General features: G+C 33.3%; 4 protein-coding genes across 4 annotated transcripts; 2 read left to right on the top strand and 2 right to left on the bottom strand.

The window, feature by feature from the left end:
* Positions 1–768: 768 nt before the first annotated feature.
* On the top strand, positions 769–2,013 carry LOC125876182 (aspartic proteinase CDR1-like). Its single transcript, XM_049557297.1, has one exon. The coding sequence runs from the start codon at positions 769–771 to the stop codon at positions 2,011–2,013; it is 1,245 nt and encodes a 414-aa protein (XP_049413254.1).
* A 4,139-nt stretch (positions 2,014–6,152) lies between these two features.
* On the top strand, positions 6,153–10,959 carry LOC125876113 (external alternative NAD(P)H-ubiquinone oxidoreductase B3, mitochondrial-like). Its single transcript, XM_049557229.1, has 10 exons — positions 6,153–6,376; positions 7,468–7,729; positions 7,812–8,021; positions 8,234–8,484; positions 8,711–8,930; positions 9,030–9,134; positions 9,438–9,695; positions 9,785–9,906; positions 10,530–10,649; positions 10,785–10,959. Exons 1-10 carry the CDS (start codon positions 6,288–6,290, stop codon positions 10,870–10,872), a joined length of 1,725 nt encoding a protein of 574 aa, XP_049413186.1. The 5' UTR covers positions 6,153–6,287; the 3' UTR covers positions 10,873–10,959.
* Positions 10,960–11,593: 634 nt separating this feature from the next.
* Positions 11,594–14,470, bottom strand: LOC125877978 (pentatricopeptide repeat-containing protein At1g11900). The gene is made up of 3 exons (XM_049559271.1): positions 14,107–14,470; positions 11,891–13,049; positions 11,594–11,731 (listed from the first exon to the last, which is right to left on the bottom strand). Exons 1-2 carry the CDS (start codon positions 14,275–14,277, stop codon positions 12,009–12,011), a joined length of 1,212 nt encoding a protein of 403 aa, XP_049415228.1. The 5' UTR covers positions 14,278–14,470; the 3' UTR covers positions 11,594–11,731; positions 11,891–12,008.
* A 2,446-nt stretch (positions 14,471–16,916) lies between these two features.
* Positions 16,917–18,628, bottom strand: LOC125877976 (uncharacterized). Its single transcript, XM_049559270.1, has one exon. The coding sequence runs from the start codon at positions 18,520–18,522 to the stop codon at positions 17,101–17,103; it is 1,422 nt and encodes a 473-aa protein (XP_049415227.1). The 5' UTR covers positions 18,523–18,628; the 3' UTR covers positions 16,917–17,100.
* Positions 18,629–22,222: the final 3,594 nt, after the last annotated feature.

Below are 22,222 nucleotides of genomic sequence, written 5' to 3' on the forward strand. Positions count from 1 at the left end.
AAAAAACATTCATTTAGTGCTAATCAAAACAACATTCAAACATACGAAATGTTGTAAACCAATGAATGAAATGTGAAGACGATAGTGAGCAAAAATACGAGTGCTTAGGCATTTTTTTTTAGAATAAAAAGGGATGAGGTGAGTCAGGTGTTGAGTTGATCTTGGGTTGGGTTGGTTTTAAATTGATTCAAATTCTAAATAGTGTGGTAACTGCATCATCACAACTATCACCACCATCATTACGAGTCACTAGCACCAATCATCACCCGTCAATTACCCTTATTATAAACTGTAGTCATTTCCCAATATACATCTCAAAACATTTAATTTATTATATTCTATAATAAATTATTTTATTTATTGTTCATTAAAGAATGTGTCAAGTCAATTTTGAACAAGTAAAAATAGTCGGAGGAGGAAGTAAATATAATAAAATTAGGTGATAAGCTTTTTCCTTCACTTTGTACCAAAGTTGTTGAATCACACAACATTGGTATGAAAAACTTTCTGCATGTACCAAAGTTGTTGAATCACACAAAACTATCCCCAATTAGACCAGAAAAAGTAATATTACACCTATAAAATGAAACTGTCCACATGACTCAATGAACTCCATTTTCTTTTTACTACTTACTTGTCTCTAGCTAGTTTTCAAAGGAAAGAAAAATGATGAAATTATTTGTTGTAGCATTCTTATTGTTACTGCAACTTCATCAAACCACAACCAAACATGATCACCAGACCAAAAGTAATGGTCTAATGATAAAAATGATTCACCGTGACTCAAGGAAATCTCCGTTCTACGATCCAAAACTTACACTGGAAGATCGTGTGAGAAGAATGAATATGAGATCAGAAGCTCGCATTTCACAACTTTTGATTGACAATAATCTAGAAAAAAATGTTGATGCATTTCAAATTATCCCATTCGATGGGTACGAGTTTCTTGTTCCATTAAAGATTGGCACACCTCCTGTGCCACAAATTCTTGTCATGGACACTGGTAGTTTATTGCTTTGGGTTCATTGTGGCTACACCGAGGGTGGTGAACGCTCACCATATCCACTATACGTCTATTCACAATCTTCATCATATATCGAAGATGTGTTTTGTGAAACACCTATGTGTGAGTTGATAATGCTTAAAGGAAAATGTGGACGTGACTCGAAGAGATGTGAGTATACATATAGATATGTAACAGGTATGACTCGGGGAAATCTTGCTTCTGAAGTTTTTACATTTCAGTCACCAAATGGAACTGATGTGACTATGAACAAGCGTCTTATGTTTGGATGTTCCTCAATACTTTCTAAAGGTGCAGATCGTGTTAGTGGAATTCTTGGACTTAGCAAACGAGCTATTTCTTTGATTTCTCAACTAAATCATACTGGATTTTCCTATTGTATCGGTAATATAAATGATGAAGACTATGATTTAAACACATTGGTTTTAGGAGGAGAGCCTATAATTATGGAAGACTCCACTCCCATGTTTATGGTTATAGGCAAATACTATATAACCTTAGAAAAAATCAGTGTGGGAGACAAGTTTCTTGACATCAATTCAAGCATATTCAAAAGGGTCAATTACGAAGGTGGAATGGTTGTTGATAGCGGAACCACTTCAACTTATTTGCCTGATATTGCATTCAATAAATTGAAGGAGGAAATAAGATTTGTGATTGGTACAACATTAAAAGAGCATATAAGCTCAAGACAAGGTGAGCTTTGTTACCGTGGAACTATCAATCAAGATCTTAAATTTTTCCCGACCATAGCATTTCATTTTGTTGAAAATGCTATATTGAAGTTTGATCCTCAAAATTTATTTCGACAAGATGAAACTGACTATTTCTGCTTGTCTGTACAAAGTACGGATAGTGACTGGCTCTCTCAGAAACTCCCTTTTAGCATATTAGGTATTTGGGCACAACAATTTAATTATATCGCCTTTGATATTAATATGATGAGGATGTCCTTCACTAAGATAGACTGTGACGTCTTGTATGATTGATCAATGCTAATTCAATGATAATAATCTTTCAATTTTACATTATGAAATCAGGAAAAAAGTAAGAACAACAATAAGGATGAAGACTAATCCANATAATCCTTAACTCCACTCAAATAGAAGAAATCAAGAAAACGTTGTTTTGTCTTAATACATTTCTGACATTCACATTATTTATTTATTTTAAAACTCCTTTTTCACTCTTTTTCTTCAAATCTTTGATAAGTTAAAGTAATACTCTATCAGAAATCTGAATCATTAGTCGAACAGTGTTGAACAAAGTGAATCGCAATTTTTTTTTACTTATATTTTCAATCAAAGTTAGGTATATCAAGTTATCAACGTCTTGAATCAGATTCTATGGTTCTAACTCTTATTTTGCTTAAAGTTTGTCAACTTATTCCTTAGAGAATTATGTTAACAATTCATATAATGATTGCTTTAGTAAAAGAATATTTTTCAGCATTAAATTGATAAAATCTTCTAAAATTAATTAATTTTTTTTAAAAAAGTACTCAAATAAATCATCTATTAAAAAGTTGAAGTAATAATGTGCATATCTAAACAATTAGAAAAATAATTTTTAAATAAATATGTATGAAATTTTTTAGGCCTCAAAGAAAATTTCGCTTTAGGCCCCCAGTTACGTTGAGCCGCCCCTGAATATGATGAGGATGTCCTTCACTAAGATTGTGACATCTTGTATGATTGATGTGAAGATAGATTGTGACATCTTGTATGATTGATCAATGCTAATTCAATGATAATAATCTTTCAATTTTACATTATGAAATCAGGAAAGAAGTAAGAACAACAATAAGGATGAAGACTAATCCAAAATCTGCTAAACATGTTGACTAACAAATTAATGTTGATTAACTATAAGCGAATATATATAAATAAATAAATACATGGTTAAGAAGTGCAATAAGGACAATATTGATGGATAATCATAGTTGGATCTAAAGCTAAGCATAATTCTCCTAGCGTCTCTTCAGGTGGAAATAATCTAAAAAGCCTTCTGATATGGGAAACACTGTCCTCAACTTTGTTTGGAAAAGCTAAATAACAAATATGTTGTGTTAGCGCTGTTTCATTATTCTTGAAAATCGCAACTTGCTTTAAGGCCTCATAGAATTCTAATATTGGCCATCTACCTGTGCATTCATAATTATCATCAATTGTTATATGGAAATCATGGCTACATTTTTTAATAATCCAATAACGTTCTTCAAACTTTTCCTTAGACCATGGAGTAAACGAAAGGTCTACGCAATTTTCCATGTTTATAGTGAAACTTTTGTCTGGTTTTGGATCATCAATATCTTCGTTCCATCTATTTCCATATCTAATGTTGTTGCATTGAATAGTGGGTGAGATGAATATACCTAGAAGAATTATGAAGGTGATAAGACTCCATCTTTGAGATACCATGGCTATGAAATTGGACAATGATTTAATATTTTGGTTTTCATCAATTTTATACATACAAAACATAGCAATTCAAATTTATGTTGGACTACAATTCGTATTATTACTTCAACGTGAAAACGTGGTATGAGTTATATTAGGAAAAGGATAACTTTTTTTAATAAGGCAAATCAGTTCTTCCAAGCTTATTAAAAAAATATGTTGTTCTCAGAAAATAAATTATTCTAAATCAAATTTATAATCAAATACTATTGTTGTCCACTTTTAATTGTCACGTTGCGCTTTTCGAAAGTTAATTTAATTAATTTTTAAAGTTAAATTAGATTACATTAATTCAGTATTTTAAACAAAAAATTTAGATATTCAAAAAACTATACGAAAAGTACTATAAACTGCATATCAATATGAAAAGAAAAAAACATTATAAAAAATGTTAGTCAAAATTTTTATAGTTCGACTCTAAAAAGAAACTATGACAATTAAAAGTAGACGAAGGGAATAAATGTCTAAGACGAATCTTATTAATTACTTGTCTACTTTTACATTTTTAGTTGTCCCTAATTACTTGTCCATTTTAACAAATCAAGGACATTTTTTTTTACCTATTATACCCTCAATTAATTACTTTGAAAAAGGTAGAACTTTTTGAAAATCTGAAATTTTTAATTCATCTACTTCATAATTAATAAGGGTAAAATGATAAACTCACTATGTCAATAATTATTTTCTTAATAGGTGTGTCATTTCAAAAGTGGACAAGTAATTTGGGACAGAGGAAATATATCACAAATGTCGAGTGTTTTAAATCGGTTCATACTATAGCCTGACAGGTACAATTATACTTGCCGAGTCCTAATAAGATGGACATTTAAAAAAATGACTTGTTCGCTAGTTTTTAGGTATTTGACAAGTCAAACAGCGTTAAAATTGGCTATTACTTGTATTTACTTCCTTATATTTTGAATTCCCTTTTGTGAAATGGTGACTCTACACTATTTCACCTTAGGCAAGCATAGTTTAAGCCAGATCGTAGTGTTACTTATTCATCTCAACTCGACAAGCACGTCCCTTTGTTTCTTAATCCTAATTTTTCAATTTTTTTTTGTACCTACAATATAAACTTCTTTGTTTTCTTATTCTTCTAAAGAACATCATTCTTTTGTGTTTCAAGTTGCATATAATAGCATGGATAGCACAAGTAGGATTAGAGTTCCTCTTAGTTTGATTAACTCCTTCAACCTAGAATATGTATTTTATACTCCCTGAGTTTCGATACTATTTCCTTATTATTCCGTTAAAAAAAAAAAGACATAATGTTATATCTAGAAACATAAATAGCCATGAACTTCTCATCTTCATTAATGAGAAGTTTTAATAGCCTCGCAAATGATATGACATATGTAGATCATAAATTTCAGAAGTCTTATATATATAATTAAATACATGGTTAAGAAGTGCAATAAGGACAATATTGATGGATAATCATAGTTGGATCTAAAGCTAAGCATAATTCTTCTAGTGTCTCTCCAGGTGGAAATAATCTAAAAATCCTTCTGATATGGGAAACACCGTCCTTAACTTTGCTTGGAAAAGCTAAATAACAAATATATTGTGTTAACGAAGTATCATTATTCTTGAAAATCTCAACTTGCTTTAAGGCCTCATAGAATTCTAATATTGGCCATCTACCTGTGTATTCATAATTATCATAAATTTTTTCATAGAAATAATCGCCACATCGTTTAATATTCCAATAACGTTCTTCTACCTCTTCCTTAGACCATGGAGTAAACGAAAGGTCTACGCAATTTGCCATGTTTATAGTGAAACTTTTGTCTGGTTTTGGATCATCAATATCTTCGTTCCATATGTAGGTGGTGGATTGAATAGTGGGTGAGATGAATATACTTAGAAGAATTATAATGGTGATAACACTCCATCTTTGAGATACCATGGCTATGAAATTGGACAATGATTTAATATTTTGGTTTTCATCAATTTTATATATACAATATAGCAATTCAAATTTACGTTGGACTAGAATTCTTATCGACCAATTACTTCAATGTAAAAACGTGGTAATATAATGTTGAGTTATATTAGGAAAAGGATAATTTTTGTAATAAGGCAAATCACTTCTTCCAAGCTTATTAAAAATATATTTTGTAATTAAAAATATATTTGTATTTAAAAAATAAATTATTCTAAATCAAATTTATAATCAAATACTACTCCTGTCCACTTTTCGAAAGTCAATTTGACTATTTTTTAAAGTTAAATTAAATTACATTAAATCGATATTCTAACTAAAAAATTTAGATATTAAAAAACTATACGAAAAGTACTATAAATTGCATACCAATATGATGAAAAAAAATCGTAAAAACCTTAGTCAAATTTTTTATAGTTTGACTCTAAAAGGAATCTATAAGTCTATGACAATTAAAAATGGACGGAGAGAATAAATGTCTGAGATGGGTCTTTTATATATATCACAAGTACAAAGTTTTTTAAATCGATTTAATTTTTTAACCATAACCATGAACCGCCAGGTATGATTGTACTTGCAGAGTCCTAATAAGATGGAGATCAAACAATGACACGTTCCCTAGTTTTTAGGTATTTGACAAGTGAAATAGCGTTAAAATTGGCTATTACTTGACAGTTACTCCACTAGTAGTCCCTTAAAAAAGCAAAACAGACAAACAAACAATAAAAAGTGGCTGTGCTGTAACTACGTTCATGTATGGAAAGTTTGAAAATTTTGACAAATTTCTCCTTAGTTTCCTTCTTTATTATATAAATTGAAAGAGTGAATTCATTAGGGTTGCAACACAATAATAATAATGAGTGGGTATAGTTTTTTTCAAAGGGCCTCTAAGGCTTTCAATGACTACCCTCATCTTCCTAAACTTCTAGTGCTTTTCACTGTTAGGTATGTCAACTCTATTTCCAATTTTGTGTGTTTGTTTAGTGTCATAATCTATAGTTTCTTTCTCATTTTAGCATTTGCTTGATTAACATTTTTATTTGTCTTGCTTGTTGAGGGATTCGAAAAATAAAATGTAATAGCACTATAGTACATGGGATTCAAAACTTGGATCTATAACAGTTTTTGAACAGGTGACTTACTTTCTCGTGTACGAAGGAGATTCAACATCTTATATATAAAACAAAGCATAAAAATGTTTTTGGCACCATTTTTGGGTACAAGTCCGGAATTGTACAACAATAGTGTTAATTTATTGGGTTCGAAAACTGTTACTATTTTGGAATGATTGGTCTGAGCATTTTGCCATAATATAAAAATATGAAAAAATAATAATTATCATTTCGATTTGTTATTGAATTGTGTGCGCAATGTTGAAACCATAAAAAGAGTTCCGTTTTAAAGATATGTTGAAAGTGACAAATGGACAAGTAAAAGTGAACGGAGAGAGAGTAAGATAGCTTGAAATTGAATGTGCATTTTTATACTTGCTCATCATATTCACTAGTGCCATTTTAAAGTCAACAATTTGGGTAGGTAACAGTAACACTCTGCATCTTTGGATGTGAAAACTAAATTCTGAATTCAAATTTTGTTTTTCTAAAGAAAAACTTACATTCATAATAGACACAAAGATGATGAATTTGAATCTCTGCAAATGAAACTTACACTGTTTATACATTGTTAAAATTATATATATATATATATATTGAGTAGATGTTGAACCTACTTTGGCTTCCACCACGTCGGTTACTTTTTCATATTTTGAACCTCTTAGTGAAAATTCTTGCTCCCGCCACTGATTTCAGCAAATCCAGACACTTGTGGTTATTTGCTTCTTCAATTACCTGTCATATTTTGCAAATAATTGTTTGAAGGTGTGACCGCAGTTCTCATTTCTGTTTAATCTTTGTGCTGAATATAAATTTGCCTGGAATTTTCTCTAATGGAAACCTGAATATAGTGGAATACATAGATGATTCATATCGCGGGCACTAATTTATTTATGATCGACTGATTTGCTTTGGAATTTGCAGTGGCGGAGGGCTAGCTACTGTATGTCACACTGCATTTGCTGATGCAGGTCAAGATGATATTATTAAGAAGAAGAAAATTGTAGTGCTTGGAACAGGCTGGGCAGGAACAAGTTTTCTTAAGAATTTGAAAGACCCTTCTTATTCTGTCCAGGTCGTGTCTCCTCGCAACTATTTTGCCTTTACTCCTCTGTTACCTAGTGTTACTTGTGGCACAGTTGAAGCAAGGAGCATCGTAGAACCAATTCGTAATATTGTCAAAAAGGTTATACACATCATTGATCTAATGTTTGTTGTTTTTCATCTTCACCCTTACTGATGCCTTGTCGCGTATTTATGTGTAACAGAAAAACTTTGATGCTGATTTCAAGGAAGCTGAGTGTTTCAAGATTGACACAGTAAACAAGAAAGTTCACTGTAAAACAACCCAACCAAATCATTTGGGTGGTGGAATAGAAGAGTTTACCGTAGATTATGACTACTTGGTGATTGCTATGGGCGCTCGAGCAAATACTTTCAACACCCCTGGTGTTGTGGAGAATGCACACTTTCTAAAGGTAACTATATTGAATTGAAGTATAGTCTCTGAAGGTACATTTGAGTCTTGTGACTCGATCTTGCATAAACTAAAATTCGTAGGACTGTGGTAGATTGTTTCGAGAAGGCAAGCCTTCCAAGCATAAACTAAACCAATACTTATATAGTTTCTATAAATATAGATACACCTTATATAGTTTTTTGAAGAGCAAGCAATGATATTTCAATGCAGGAAGTTGAAGATGCACAGAAAATTCGTAGGACTGTGATAGATTGTTTCGAGAAGGCAAGCCTTCCAAGCATAAGTGAAGCCGAGAGGAAGAGAATTCTTCACTTTGTGGTTGTTGGAGGTGGTCCAGCAGGTGTGGAGTTTGCTGCAGAGCTTCACGATTTTGTGAAAGAGGATCTCGCCAAGTTGTATCCTGCACTTAAAGAATACGTCAGTATAACACTACTTGAGGCCGGAGATAATATACTGAACATGTAAGTAACATTCTCTCCACATACTACAGTATAGCTTTTGGATTTTGAACCTATGTTGCTCGGATTTGGATCAGACAGTCCAAGCACATAGTTTTTGATAGCAAGATTGAAATGTGCTTTTCGATCAATTGGCCCAATTCATACGATATTAAAGCTTGTAACTTGTTTGCTTGCTCATCTATCTGTGAGGATCTGCAATAAGCTGTTCAAAATTTCACCATTTCAGGTTTGACAAAAGAATTACTGCTTTTGCTGAGGAAAAATTTGCTAGGGACGGTATTGAGCTGAAAACTGGATCAATGGTGGTGAAAGTAAGTGATCGTGAAATATCAACCAAAGAGAGAAGCACTGGCCAAACTGTTACCATACCATATGGAATGTGTGTCTGGGCTACTGGCATTGGATCTCGCCCTGTCGTTATGGATTTCATGAAGCAAATTGGTCAGGTATGTTCAATTTTAGTATCACTGCATTTCTTGTTAACCTTTACTTGTTTCAGCACCAACTCACGTTCGTACCAATCTGTTTTCGTTGATGGTTTGCAGACAAACAGACGAATCTTAGCAACGGATGAATGGCTCAGAGTTGAAGGGTGCAAAGAGATTTATGCTCTAGGTGATTGCGCCACAGTAAACCAACGCAGTGTCATGGTAAAGTTATACTCAATCCTTAGCTTTTGATTTCTTATACTGAATTTCAACAATTTAGCAGCATTTCTTGGAACCTGAAGAAGTCTCAACTTGTAACAACTCTCATTTCCTAATCCTAAATGTACTAAAGGGAACTTAACTTCACTTACCTGTTCCACCCTCACTCTCCCTCATATTGGTACGACGTTTTAAATCAAGATCAGGAATTGATACTATTATGCTCACACTTGTGGTATTTTGATTCGTTTGTTTCTGTTCTGAGCTTTTCCGTTCGTTTATATAGTGTTGAAATATACATTTCAGGAAGATATTTCAATCATATTTAGCAAGGCAGACAAGAACAATTCAGGCACTCTAAGAGTGGAGGATTTTAAAGAAGTGATCCAAGACATATGTGAGAGGTACCCTCAAGTGGAGCTTTATCTGAAGAAAAAGCAGTTGAAAAACTTTAATGCTTTACTAAAGAATTCAGAAGAAGTTGCTGAAATTAACATCGAAAAGTTTAAGAAATTACTTGCTGAAGTAGACTCACAGATGAAAAATCTTCCTGCTACAGCACAGGTGAATGAATATATAGAGATTGTTTTTCTCTTGTTTATATGCTTCCATTCCTTATCTTATGCTTCTGTCATTACTGTTTAACATTCTAGGTTGCGGCTCAACAAGGTAGCTACCTCGCTGACTGTTTCAATCGCTTGCAAATATGTGAAGCAAATCCAGAAGGTCCACTAAGATTTAGAGGAACAGGGCGCCATCGCTTCCATCCTTTTAGGTAGGCATGAAAATCACTCACTAGGGATGAACCTGTTGATTATGAAGAAAATGGACATTCATATTTGAATAGGAAATCTTATGAACTCTTGCTTAGAGTTGACATTAAGGGTGTGTTTGGTATGAAGGAAAACATTTTTCGGAATGTTTTTCAATTTTTTCATGTTTGGTTGGATTAAATGTTTTGGAAAATGTTTTCCAAATCAACTTATTTTCCTCAAATTTAAGGAAAATGACTTCCCTACAAAACTTAAGGAAAACATTTTTCAAAACTCTCTTTCAACTTCAAACTACAATTATTTTTTTTGTTGAAAAAATCAATTTATTTTGTCTTTATCCTCAAATCAGCCCCCAACCAAACCCCCCCCCCCNAGCTACCTCGCTGACTGTTTCAATCGCTTGCAAATATGTGAAGCAAATCCAGAAGGTCCACTAAGATTTAGAGGAACAGGGCGCCATCGCTTCCATCCTTTTAGGTAGACCACCTCTCAATTATGAAGAAAATTGACATTCATATTTGAATAGGAAATCTTATGAACTCTTGCTTAGAGTTGACATTAAGTGTTTAACTCTGACCTTTTCTGATCTTATGCTTCGTGTTTGTTCGTTCTCCCTCTCTAACAGGTATAGGCATTTGGGGCAATTTGCACCTTTGGGTGGGGAACAGACTGCAGCTCAACTCCCTGGAGACTGGGTTTCAATAGGTCACAGTACTCAGTGGCTCTGGTACTCAGTATATGCAAGGTAAGTCTTGTCAAATTACCGTACCCCGTGTTTACATCAAACCAGGCAATATATAAGTTTGTGTATATGACATCTGTTTGGTGTGAACACCATTTTTCCTGTAATCACATTAATGTGTTTGGTTTCATATTTCAGCAAGCTAGTCAGTTGGCGTACAAGGGTGTTGGTGGTATCTGATTGGATAAGGCGCTCCACATTTGGGAGGGATTCTAGCAGAATCTGAAACAATATCACAAATCTGGATTTATTGCTTTTTACATACTGTAATTGAGCTCTTCTTATTAGTGTAGTTAAGAAATCTTGTTCGGATTGTATTTCCGTAACCAACTTCCTGGTTCCAAGTAATATTTCATCAGTATTCTTTAGAATTCTACCAGCCTTTCTGGCACTTACAAAGGGTATAGTTCGACTTGTTTCTTATGGTAATAGCATTTCACTGCTTGCAAGCAGGGGCCGAAAGCAGAAATGAAAACAAAGAGATTCAAAAATAGTGCAAAAATGTCACAGTTTGTAGTCGGATAACTGATATATTTAAGCTTCAAGCTTCTCTTGTGTTTCTGGGATTCAACAAACAATACAGTGTAAAAAGAACTTCACTGTACAATTTTCTACAGAAAGGGATCAATTGAACGTGGCTCTGCCATTACTTGCAAGTATTCTATAGATTGATCATTGATTACTAGAAAGCACATCAATGAGGTACAAGAAAAATGGATTTTTTTTTACATGTAAAGGTGGATGAAACACATCATACAATTGTAATATCTCTTTGTTTATTCTGCTAAAAAAAAGGAGCTCAGATAGTAGAGAAACCCTTTTACACCACTTACATGATGCACCAAACTATAAATGAGGTTACAATATACACAAAATAATTTGATATTTACACCATTAAACATCAACTAGATGCATCACTTCTCCCTTTTCATGCAGGATAAGAGCATATTAAGGAGAACCCCACAAGGAATAATACTTTGAAAAATTCAGGTGTGTAGTCATTTCAGAGATCCAACCATCGAATGTGGGGAAGTCAGCCTATGATTGGACCAGATGGCTGGTTATGGTTCTTCAACTTTACTGGCCTGTAACCAAAAGAAGATCTTTTTAAACTTCGTTATGCACGGCAATAATTCCAAACAAGAAGTTGTCCCTTTAATAATAGAATCATATACTATGAACATACACCAGTCTGCAGATCCATTTTAAGTTGGAGAGAACATATATTCTATGAAAATACATACCACAGCATATCCCTTCTTGTTGAAGATAGCAGCAGCAGCCGGCAACAGCATGCAGCAAACTGATGCTCTTTGTAAACATTACTCAACCGGAATCCATGATCAATTTTGCACTGCTATACTATCTGTTTTTCTGTCGATTATAGTTTGACCCATGATGATTTGAGATTGATTCCTTCATCTCATTTGAAAAGGCAATAGCCAACTCAAACTTACCCATCTTCTTTAAATTACTAATCAGTAATTTGTAAACATGAATTGATGGGCAGATACCCTTGTGCTTCATCTCATTAAAAAGTCTCAGAGATTCTTCAATATTACCAGATTTTCCGAAGCTGTCAATCAAAGCACTATAAGTTCGCAAATCTGGTTCAATTTCTCTCTCACACATCTCCCTGAAAAATACTAAGCACGACTCAAGCCTGCCAACCTTTCGCAATCCAGTAATTAAGGTATTATAAGAAACAATATCAGGAATTAGCCCATCCTCTTTCATTGCCAAAAACTCATTAAGCATTTCATCTATTCTACCACACTTCCCTAAAATTCCCAAAATGGTGTTATATGTGATCACATCGGGTTTGGATTTCAAACTCTTCATCTGATCAAAAATCAGCAAGGCCCTGTCAATCTGTCCACATTCAGCGAAGGCAAAGATGATCCTATTCATAACTGTAGTACTACTTGGAAATATCAACTCCGAAATCTCCCGGATAAATCTTAGTAAGCAGGGAACATCATTTTCTTTGATAAATGCCTGAGCAAAGATAAGATATGTAGATGAATTCAGAGATTTGCAAGATACTAACAGATCCTTGAAACACTGACATAGGAGGCCAATATCGTTTTCCTCGATTGCAGCTTTCAGAAGGCGATTGTGTGCACTAGGGCGGAGGGGGATATTTTTATCATGCAAGGTCCGCACTAGCCTAATGGCTCCTGATAGATTTCTGTCATTGCAAAACTTATCAATATATGTAGCACAGAGTTCCTCTCCTGAACTTTGAGAATTGGCCATAACCAAGAGAACTTCTGCCAACACATCATCCACAATTTCAGCGGGGGATGCCTGGGTTGAGAATGATTGGCAGCAGCCAAAAATACTAGGGGCAAAAGTTGGCCAATTGAGGAGGACTCCAACTGGGATGGATTTAATACAATTCTGTATTAGAAATTAGCAGTAAATCACAACATTAAACGACCAAAGAAAAGATTGTACTTCCCTAATAGAAATAGATAAAGCAAGTGACCCAAGATTGTCAACAGGACTAGAGTCAAAAGAAATATAATCTCTTAATTAAGTGTTGCAAAAAAAGTTTCCCAATCTCAAAGTTGAGTTCTCTGAGTTAATTGTGAAATGAGACTTAACTACCAACCCATATACTCAAACAGGCCTCTGTAGTACAAAATACAGTTCATAGCTTCCTAGTTCAAACTTTGCATGAGATGATTTGAAATCTATTTCCATGAACTAGATCATTCAGATAAACTTCAAGGCTTATAACTCAGTCACTTTAACCAACTCCCATTTGACATGAAAACACCAACCCTAACCCATTCCCCACCCAAAAAAAATGAAGGAGAAGATTAAAGCTGCATACAAGCATTACCAAATGAAAAAAAGAAAAGATAACAACTGCAAACAACCATTACCAAGTGACATTCTCATATATCATGTCTCTTACTAAAGATCAAAAACCTGGATTATTGGACCTGGGCCAGCTTGAATCAAAGTTCATTTCTTTTGGCTGGTTACTAATAATAACAATAACTCTTAGCACACTTGCACAAAAAAGAACATCCCCTATCTAACTGTGCTCTTTCATAAATAAGAAAAAATACACTAAATTTGTCAAACTTCAACCACTCCAAAATATAAAGGGCAAAGGACCTTTACACATCATGTATGTTCCCTTTCGTCTCCTTGTTTATTCCCCAACAATCAATAAAATAAGCATTTAGTACTCCCTCCATTTCAATTTGTTTGACTTACACTTCCTTATCGGCAACTCTTCAACACATGACATGCTTACGACCATAAGATTAAAGGAGAGTTTGGTAAATTCAACCTATATTTAGCTCAAGACCACAGGATTAAAAAAAAAAGTGTTTTTTCCTTTCTTAAACTCTGTATTAAGTCAAAAAGACAAACAAACTGAAACGGAGTGGTATGCATTTTTAGGTAAAGAAACTAAATAACCCAAAAGAATAATACTCACGTCAAGAAAGAAATTTCCACAATGATGCAATGTGTTGAATGCTCGAAATCCTTTAGCAGACGAGTGTAACCCAACAGCAACACTATAGTTCAATCGATTAAAACAAGAGCGGCATAATAAGAAAGTTAAAGTGCTCAGCTTTGCTCTGCCATTCAAAGCAGCTGCTACCATCTTTTCTGCAGAGATTTTGGGGGTTTTATGAAACCCAAACTAGGGTTTTAAGCATTGACTGTCGAAATTGTAGATTCAATGAATAGGGGGAAGAGCCTAAAACCCCTAATTTTCATGGTTTCTCAAGAGCTTAAAGAGAAACCCTTGCTCGCATTTTCGGCTGTAGAAGGACTGGAGACGACGTGTATTATTGCCTATATCTAATGGTTAAAAAAATTAAAATTATGTTTTTTTATGATAAATGTGTAGAGTTTACATATGTAATATGTAGGCGTTTCAATATTTATTTGGTTGAAGCTCAAAAAAAATAATTAGAATTGAAATTGTATTTAAATAAGATTACTTCAAAAAGTTGAAATTTTGCTAGGGGAAATTATTATTTTGTGCAAAATATTTTTAAAATAATTTTTTACCCGATTTGATGTTTGATATGTGTATCGGGGCATGACTAAATTCGAATTTATATAGAAAATTTCCACATTAAAGGTAAAAGCTCCCTAACAAAGGCGAGTTTGTATCCAAGGAGACTCGTTTGATTAAAAATAAAAAAGTGAATAATTACTACTTTGCAACAATCCTTATTGGTCTCAAATAAAAATACTAACATCACAATTCACATTCACTATTTCAAATTAATTATGGACAAAATGACCAACCTTAAATGTGCAAATAATATTAGTTTCGACTTAAATGTGCAAATAATATTTGTTTTGACTTAAATGTGCAAATAATATTAGTTTCGTATTTTCAGCGTTGACTCAAACCATGGTACCTCTCTCAGTCCATTTCATATGATAGATAGTATTATTGATTAGAGACTGAGTTTATAATTTTATTAGTGATATTTCCTATTGAGATTAACTAATATCCCGTCGGAGGATAACTATTTTACACCTATATATATATACACTAAACTAAATACAAAGTATTGCTTACATGTACTTTCTAACTCTCACAAGTCTGTAGTCAAGGTGTGCTGATCTCAAGGGAAAGCTTTACGTATAAGAGTTTGTGGAGTTCCCCTATCTGTTTGAGATTGAGGCATAGTTACTGTTGTTGTAAGAGTTTGTTGAGTTATATAATGTGTCGAGCGATTAAATTACATGTATTAGAGGGTGTTGAGCTACATAACTTCAAATACATATTTCATTGACAAAATGTAGGATTAAAAGCTCTTACTTGGTCATGGATTTCAAATGACTTGTTCTTTGTGACATCTAGTTTCTGCAGAAAAATTATTTACCTATGGCAACATGGGATTCCTACTGTCCTACACTTGATGAATCTCCAGAAATATTTCATAGAATTGCTTCCTCATGGACAAAATATAGGGACAAAAGCTCTTTGCTTGTTCATGGATCTTAGCAAATGACCAACTCTTTGGGAAATCCAGTTTCTGGAGATGACTCATTTGCCTATAGCATATGGAAATATGGAATTCATATAACATAAAGAGAAGCTAGTTACTGCATTTTGGAGAATCCGACATAGGTGCACAGCAATGTTGGAGAGTTCGAGCAACATAGCTTGATACTACTTTGACAACAAGAGAAGCATCTTAAAAGGTATGCAACAGTTGACATCAACTGCAAACTGAAAATGACTTAACCTAAAAGTTAAGGAACTGAAAAGGATGAAGATGAGAAAGCTAGTACTTGGTTGAGTATAAGAATTAAGAAGATAAGTAGTTCTGAAGTAATGTAAAGAAGAACTTTTAAAGTCCAATGATGCAGCCCTGAGTTTAGTAAGTTTAAAGTATAAATGAAAAAAGAAGAAATTAGCCAGATATGGAAGTGAAATAAACTGAATTATATGACTGTCATCCTTAAGTTAGAGAGCTGTAGAAGTTTGTCCCTTAAAAGAGAAATTGCATTTCACAACAGAAATGTAGCGATGATTAATCACAAGACCGGGCAACATGAAGAAGCTAGGGAGTAAAACTAGACCTGTTGTCCAAACTCGAAAAAATGAAATAAGCATACACCAAAGAACATAAGAGAAAATCTGTTATGAATGAAACCACCACCAATGAAAATACCAACACACAAAAGAGAAACAAAGGTCTTTTATCAATTAAGCCACCACCAATAATGTAGGGAAGTCTCCAAGGGGAAGGATACACAAATCTAGGCTGGAGAAACACTAATATCAGAATTACATTGACTTCAACTGCCAAAATGTTTCAGCCGCTTATACCTTAAGAAGCTGCCTGGGGTAAGGGGTGGGTAAGTATGAAGATGATATTAGTTACAAGGATGTAGGAGATGGCTACAAAAAGAAAGTAGCATAAGAACCTCAAGGGAAGACTAAGTCACTGAGATGCAACTTCCATCACGAGACACTTTAAGACAACAACAACAAAACCAGTGAAATCCCATAGGTGGGGTGAAAACGAGGAACCTAACCAACGAGCCAACCCTTTTGACAGACACTTAAGGACATAAGGTCGATCATACAGACTTTTCCAACAAGAGGACTGCAGCATGTAATTGAAATCTTACGTCATTAATTTGCCTCAAGCATGAGCTCTTATATTATCATCAAAGTGAATTATGAAGCACAGAGAAGTAAGTTTCTTCCCTTGCAAAATTCTAAAACAGCTGAAACAACAACCTATATATAACAAGGAGGAAGCAATAGTAATGTCCAACATTTTCCTTAGTAAAAGTAACTTGGCCACATACTGCAACACAAAGCCTTATTCATATTGTACCAAACAAGCTAGAATACTAGTATGCCTCAGATAAGAATGAACAAAAATTAAAAGGCAGGACTGAAAATATAAAGATCATAATGAAAAGGGTGAGCTCCCCTTATTTCACATTATTCCTCTTCAGCATCTTCATCGGCAAAACTGAGAACTTGACAGACTGATGGCTCCTTATCTTCATCATTGCTGAAAAATGATTTCTTGCCTATCAGCTCAACCACTCTTTTGGCAGGTCCAGAATCCCGGGGAGTCTCATTGACAGTGCACCGAGCAATCCTAATTCTAGGAAGCAAATCAGGCTTCACAGTAATGCTCAGTGGAGATTTTTCACTTTCTGTACTAGCATGGACTACTATCTCACTAGGAATTTCCCATCTCTTTTTCACCCTGCTTTCAGTAGCCAAATTCTTGTTTTCTGTTTGTGATACACGCGTTTTCCCTACCGATAAAGATCGTTTCTTTTCATTTCTCTTAGTCTCATCCTTATCATTCTCAGGTAAAGACCTCTTTCTCACTACTGATGACTGATTTGTGCTCTGATTGTACCTACTAGCCACAACCCTCCCTGGCCTCTGAGGCTTCTTGCTAGCAGGAACAGACTTTTCGCCATCTTTGAATAACTTCTTTGGTTGAACTGAACTCAGAAATGCATCATCCTTCTTCAGATTCTTCTTTGATGCAATTGTAGTAACTGCCTGCCTTGAAGCCATAGTTCTTGCTGCAGCTTTTCTTGATTTGGGACTAAGGCTTGAACTTTTTCCCCTTTCTTCTTCGATCTCTTGAAGCTTCCAAAAACAAGACTTTCGCCTGTTTTGTATTGGCTGAACAGGTGTAATCATTTCCTGCTTTCCCAATTTCCCTGCCTTTGTCCCTGCAAAAATCTCTGATGGCCCCATACTCAACCCTCGACTACGCGTTCCAGCGAAAATCTCAGATGGTCCTAAACTAAGACCCCTTCTTGTCTGCACCTTTGTTTTTGCACTCATTGATGAACTCTCATCAATCTTTTTCTTCTCCTCTCCAATCTTAACACTCATTTTTGGCTCCATAAACTTTGCTGGCACAACCCTCCCTCTCTTTTCAACAATCTTGAAACTTTTTTCCGCCTTTTCAATTCTCAATACCTCTAATTTCGAATTCAATCTACTAATCTCCTTTTCAATTTCTTCAATTTCCTCATCAATCCTCTTTTCATCGGGGAAATCGCTATCCTTTCCACTCTTTCTACTTGCCATACTCATCTCATCAACACTCTGTTTAGAAATGGACTTGTTTAGTTTGAGTCTTGAATTCTCCAGAGCCCCATTTGGGTTTAGCGGCTTGAAGGGCATCGAAATTGACAGATTAACAGATGAAGAATTCTCAAACGAAGGAGTCTGATTCTCCTTGCTTGAGACATCAGATTCAAAGGAATCCGTTAACCAAGAACGTTTCAGTGAAGAAAAATCTGCAGAATCGCCATTATCAAAAGCAGCATTATTCCATATCTGAACATCTGCTGGATTAATCCCTTCTGGGTATTGTAAAACACTCATTTTTCACAAATGGGTTTCAAAAAATTTCACAAAAGAAGTAACAAAAAAGATGAATCTTGAAAATTTCTTGATGTAGATGGAGAGAAAAGCTGATTCTGAATTGGGGAAAATTGTTGAGCCTTTTTGTATTTTCAAGTTTTTGACCGTTGGGGACAGAGAAATCAAACGTTGGATTGTCCGCTCCATCGTGGCCGTTGGATATTAAACGGCTCGAATTGACGCTCCGATTTTGATTTAAAGGCTAAAAATTGGGTCATAAACGGTGGTTAAGTTCTGATTTAACACCGTGCTCACGCTCCTCCTCCCTTCAAGAGGGATAATATGTACTCCTCCGTTTATTTTTACTATATTACCTCTATTAATTATAAATTACTTAATAATTAAAAAATAATTATTTAATAGTAAAGATAAAATAGAAAAATTATTTTTTAATTTTTTAAATAAGTAAAGTTGAACAATTATTTTTAATATGTTTGACAAATAAAGTTAGATAGAGGAAATACAATGTAATCACATGGTTGATTTACCTATTTAATATATTATTAAGATTTTATTTCTATTTTTAAAATTTGTGCAAATATAAATTTTGAAAAATTATCCTTTGGACAATATTAAATTTGGGTTTGATACCTACTCATATAAAGTTCAACCTTAAAAACAAAATACTAACTATTATCTTATATTTGTAGTAAGTTATAAATTTTTAGATTGTGATATAATGTTTAAAATAACTTACAAAATTTTAGATTGTAATCTACAATTTTTTAAAAATAATTTTTCAATTTTCTAAAAAAAAAAAATAAGATTATGATCTTAAAGGTCTCTCTCTATATATATATATTACTGCATAACTATCCCAAAAGAGATTAAAGATGAAATTTTTTAATAATCATATTTCATGAATTGAGGCCTAGTTAAATTTTAATGGGATTTTTTCATAAATAACGCTATTAACACTCGTTTTTGCAAATATAATCCTAATTGAATAGCAAGGCTACAGTACTATTTGATTATAACTGAATGTGTATCTATGTGTGATCAACGGTATATATATATATATATACGTATGTGTTCTCATAGTAGAAGTTGGATAAACTACATAACTATCCTAAAAAAGATATAAAGACGAAAATTTTCAATAATCACACTTTACGAATCGAGGTCTAGTTATATTTTCATAAATAACGCTATTATCACTCATTTTTTTAAAATATAATCCTAATTGACCCTATCTTTAGAGATAAGGAAGGGCGTAAACTTTTTGTACGTCGTATGCCTACTTTTTTGAAACATTTTCGATCGTTTTGGTAGAGATCTCAAGGATACAATATTTGATTGCAACTATATGTGTATATATGTGTGACCAGCTGTGTATATATGTATGTATTCTCAAAGTAGAAGTTGGATGTATGTACAATCAATTGTACGTATATGTTCTCAAAGTTCAAACTATAACGTTGGTCAACTATATGTGAAAGATATGTAAAGTGTATGTTGTGCCTCTTTCAAATTTCCCTTTTCTAGAATATTTGTAGACCGTAACGTTCGTATCAACTTTCACTCGCCTTAACTCAAGGACGGATGGAAAGAACATAACCATTTTTAATTCTTTTACCTATTTCAACTTAAGTAATTTTTAAGCATATATATCAATAATCTACTTATTTATTGACTCAATCAATTTTAATCGACCTAAATTCAATCTCGCTTGCATCACACCCCGTAGCCACCACCTACCACTTCCTAAAGAAAAGAAGGTTTGATGATGCGTCATAACGCAACATAGCCCTCGAGGCACAACCATTCAGCAAAGACGATATTGTCATATCCAAGATCGGATTTGTTTCAAGTGCAGTATCTAGCTGTCCATTAATAATCAGATTATTGTATCCAAATAAATGCTAAAATTTGTTCACACTAAATCCAAATTTAAGTTTGCTACTTCTTTTTGCTCATTATTATGTGAGTAATATATTATGTCACACACTCCCCATTTTAATTTGTTAAAAAATTATTTATTTTAATTTTTTGTCTTAATTTATAGGAAGGTATTTGACTGAGTGTAAAGTTTTAGGATGAAAGAAATACTTTTGAAATTTGTATTTTAAATAGGGCTGCGTATCGGTCAGTTCGATTTGACTTTGAAGTTTATTGGTTTAGCTTATTAATGATCGGTTTGTATATATGCTAAACCGTTATAGAACTATTAAGATATTGACTTATCAGTTATTTATCGTTATCGGTTTAACCATTAAGATTTGACATAAAAAGAAAACATTGAAAAACACTTAGAAACAAGGTGACAAACCAAATGAACCATGCACATGAGTTCACAAATTAAATCTTGCTCAAAAGTAAACACTTTTACATTGTAGAATAACCAAGAGTTTGAGACAACCAAAAGTAGGTAACCAAACTCTAAATCAGGGACTTTATACAAAAATGACATAAATATAATTATTTAATTTACTATCAAGTTATTGGTTCCCGTTAAGAAAAAACCTCAAACCGTTAAGAACCAATAACAAAAAAAATCAAAACTGTTATCAAAATCACTGAACCAGTAACTCATTATTGATAAACCAATAACTTTTTTTCGGTTCGAGTTATCGATTTCAGTTTGATTTTGAATAGCCCTAATTTCAAAATAAGTCATAAATATGTGTGATTATAAATTATCTCATTAAGATTTGATCATAGATTTTGGATAAGATTTTTTTTAAAAAATTATTTATTTGACCATAAAATTTGATCAAATTTTCAAACTTTGATTATCAATATTTGAAAGGAATTTCACTCACTCACAAAACTTATTTTTTTCCCAAATAAATACATATGTCCAAATAAATCTTCAAATTTCAAAATTTACAACTTCAAAAACTTAATTGCTTGAGTTTCAATTCCGAAACTATGATCAAATAAAATTTAAATATAAAAATGTATCATTTTAAAATGAACTAAAAAGGGAAATAATATCATATCAATTCAGACAAGTAAAATATTTTATTTTATTGTTAAATGACATGATTCCTTGAACTTTGCTAAGATAAACTTTACTTTTTATAGAAAACAAATAGTTTAAAGACAAATAAAACTCCCCCCAGCCCCCAACCCCCAACCCCACTCACTAAAAGTATATATTTGATACTTATAATTGTCTTATTCATGGACAAAAACTTTTTCCATAAAATAGAAAGGATGTACTAGTATTAAATTCCACAGATTCACCGCTCCAGTAAGTTTGATAACTTTGACGCCAGTGGCCTAGTGATTTTAGATGTACTTGAAAGAGTTCTAAGCGCTCATATGTTTGAATTTTACTAGCAGTAAATTTTTTTCCATTTTATAGACACTTTTTGTTTTTTTCCTTTTTTTTGGATACCCTTCGTGAAATTCCTATCGAATCTCACTAGTAGCAATTTTCTCCCCTTTTTTTGGACACCCTTGGTTTTTCTTTTTTTTGGACACCCTTCGTTTTTTTCCTCCTTTTTTAAACACCCTTCGTAAAATTCCTATGAATCTCACTAGCAGCAATCTTTTTCCCCTTTTTTTGGACATCCTTCGTTTTTCTTCTTTTTTTGGACACCGTTCATTTTTTCCCCTTTATTTGGATATCCTTCGTTTAATTCTTGGCTACACCAGTTCTTGACACTATATAAACAACATCAAGGAGGTCTCACTAAACCTTCAAATCAACCAA

The sequence above is a fragment of the Solanum stenotomum genome, chromosome 9 (assembly GCF_019186545.1).
Source record: "Solanum stenotomum isolate F172 chromosome 9, ASM1918654v1, whole genome shotgun sequence".
Lineage (NCBI taxonomy): Eukaryota > Viridiplantae > Streptophyta > Magnoliopsida > Solanales > Solanaceae > Solanum > Solanum stenotomum.

What these genes read in the sequence shown, in the direction of transcription:
- LOC125876182 (XM_049557297.1), top strand. Translation starts at nt 769, where the DNA reads ATGATTCACCGTGACTCAAGGAAATCTCCGTTCTACGATCCAAAACTT.
- LOC125876113 (XM_049557229.1), top strand. Translation starts at nt 6,288, where the DNA reads ATGAGTGGGTATAGTTTTTTTCAAAGGGCCTCTAAGGCTTTCAATGAC. An exon ending in CTAGTGCTTTTCACTGTTAG is followed by an intron (nt 6,377 to 7,467) that starts GTATGTCAACTC and finishes TGGAATTTGCAG; the next exon opens with TGGCGGAGGGCTAGCTACTG. An exon ending in ATCTTCCTGCTACAGCACAG is followed by an intron (nt 9,696 to 9,784) that starts GTGAATGAATAT and finishes TTAACATTCTAG; the next exon opens with GTTGCGGCTCAACAAGGTAG.
- LOC125877978 (XM_049559271.1), bottom strand. Translation starts at nt 14,277, where the DNA reads ATGGTAGCAGCTGCTTTGAATGGCAGAGCAAAGCTGAGCACTTTAACT. An exon ending in GTGGAAATTTCTTTCTTGAC is followed by an intron (nt 13,050 to 14,106) that starts GTGAGTATTATT and finishes TTTCTAATACAG; the next exon opens with AATTGTATTAAATCCATCCC.
- LOC125877976 (XM_049559270.1), bottom strand. Translation starts at nt 18,522, where the DNA reads ATGAGTGTTTTACAATACCCAGAAGGGATTAATCCAGCAGATGTTCAG.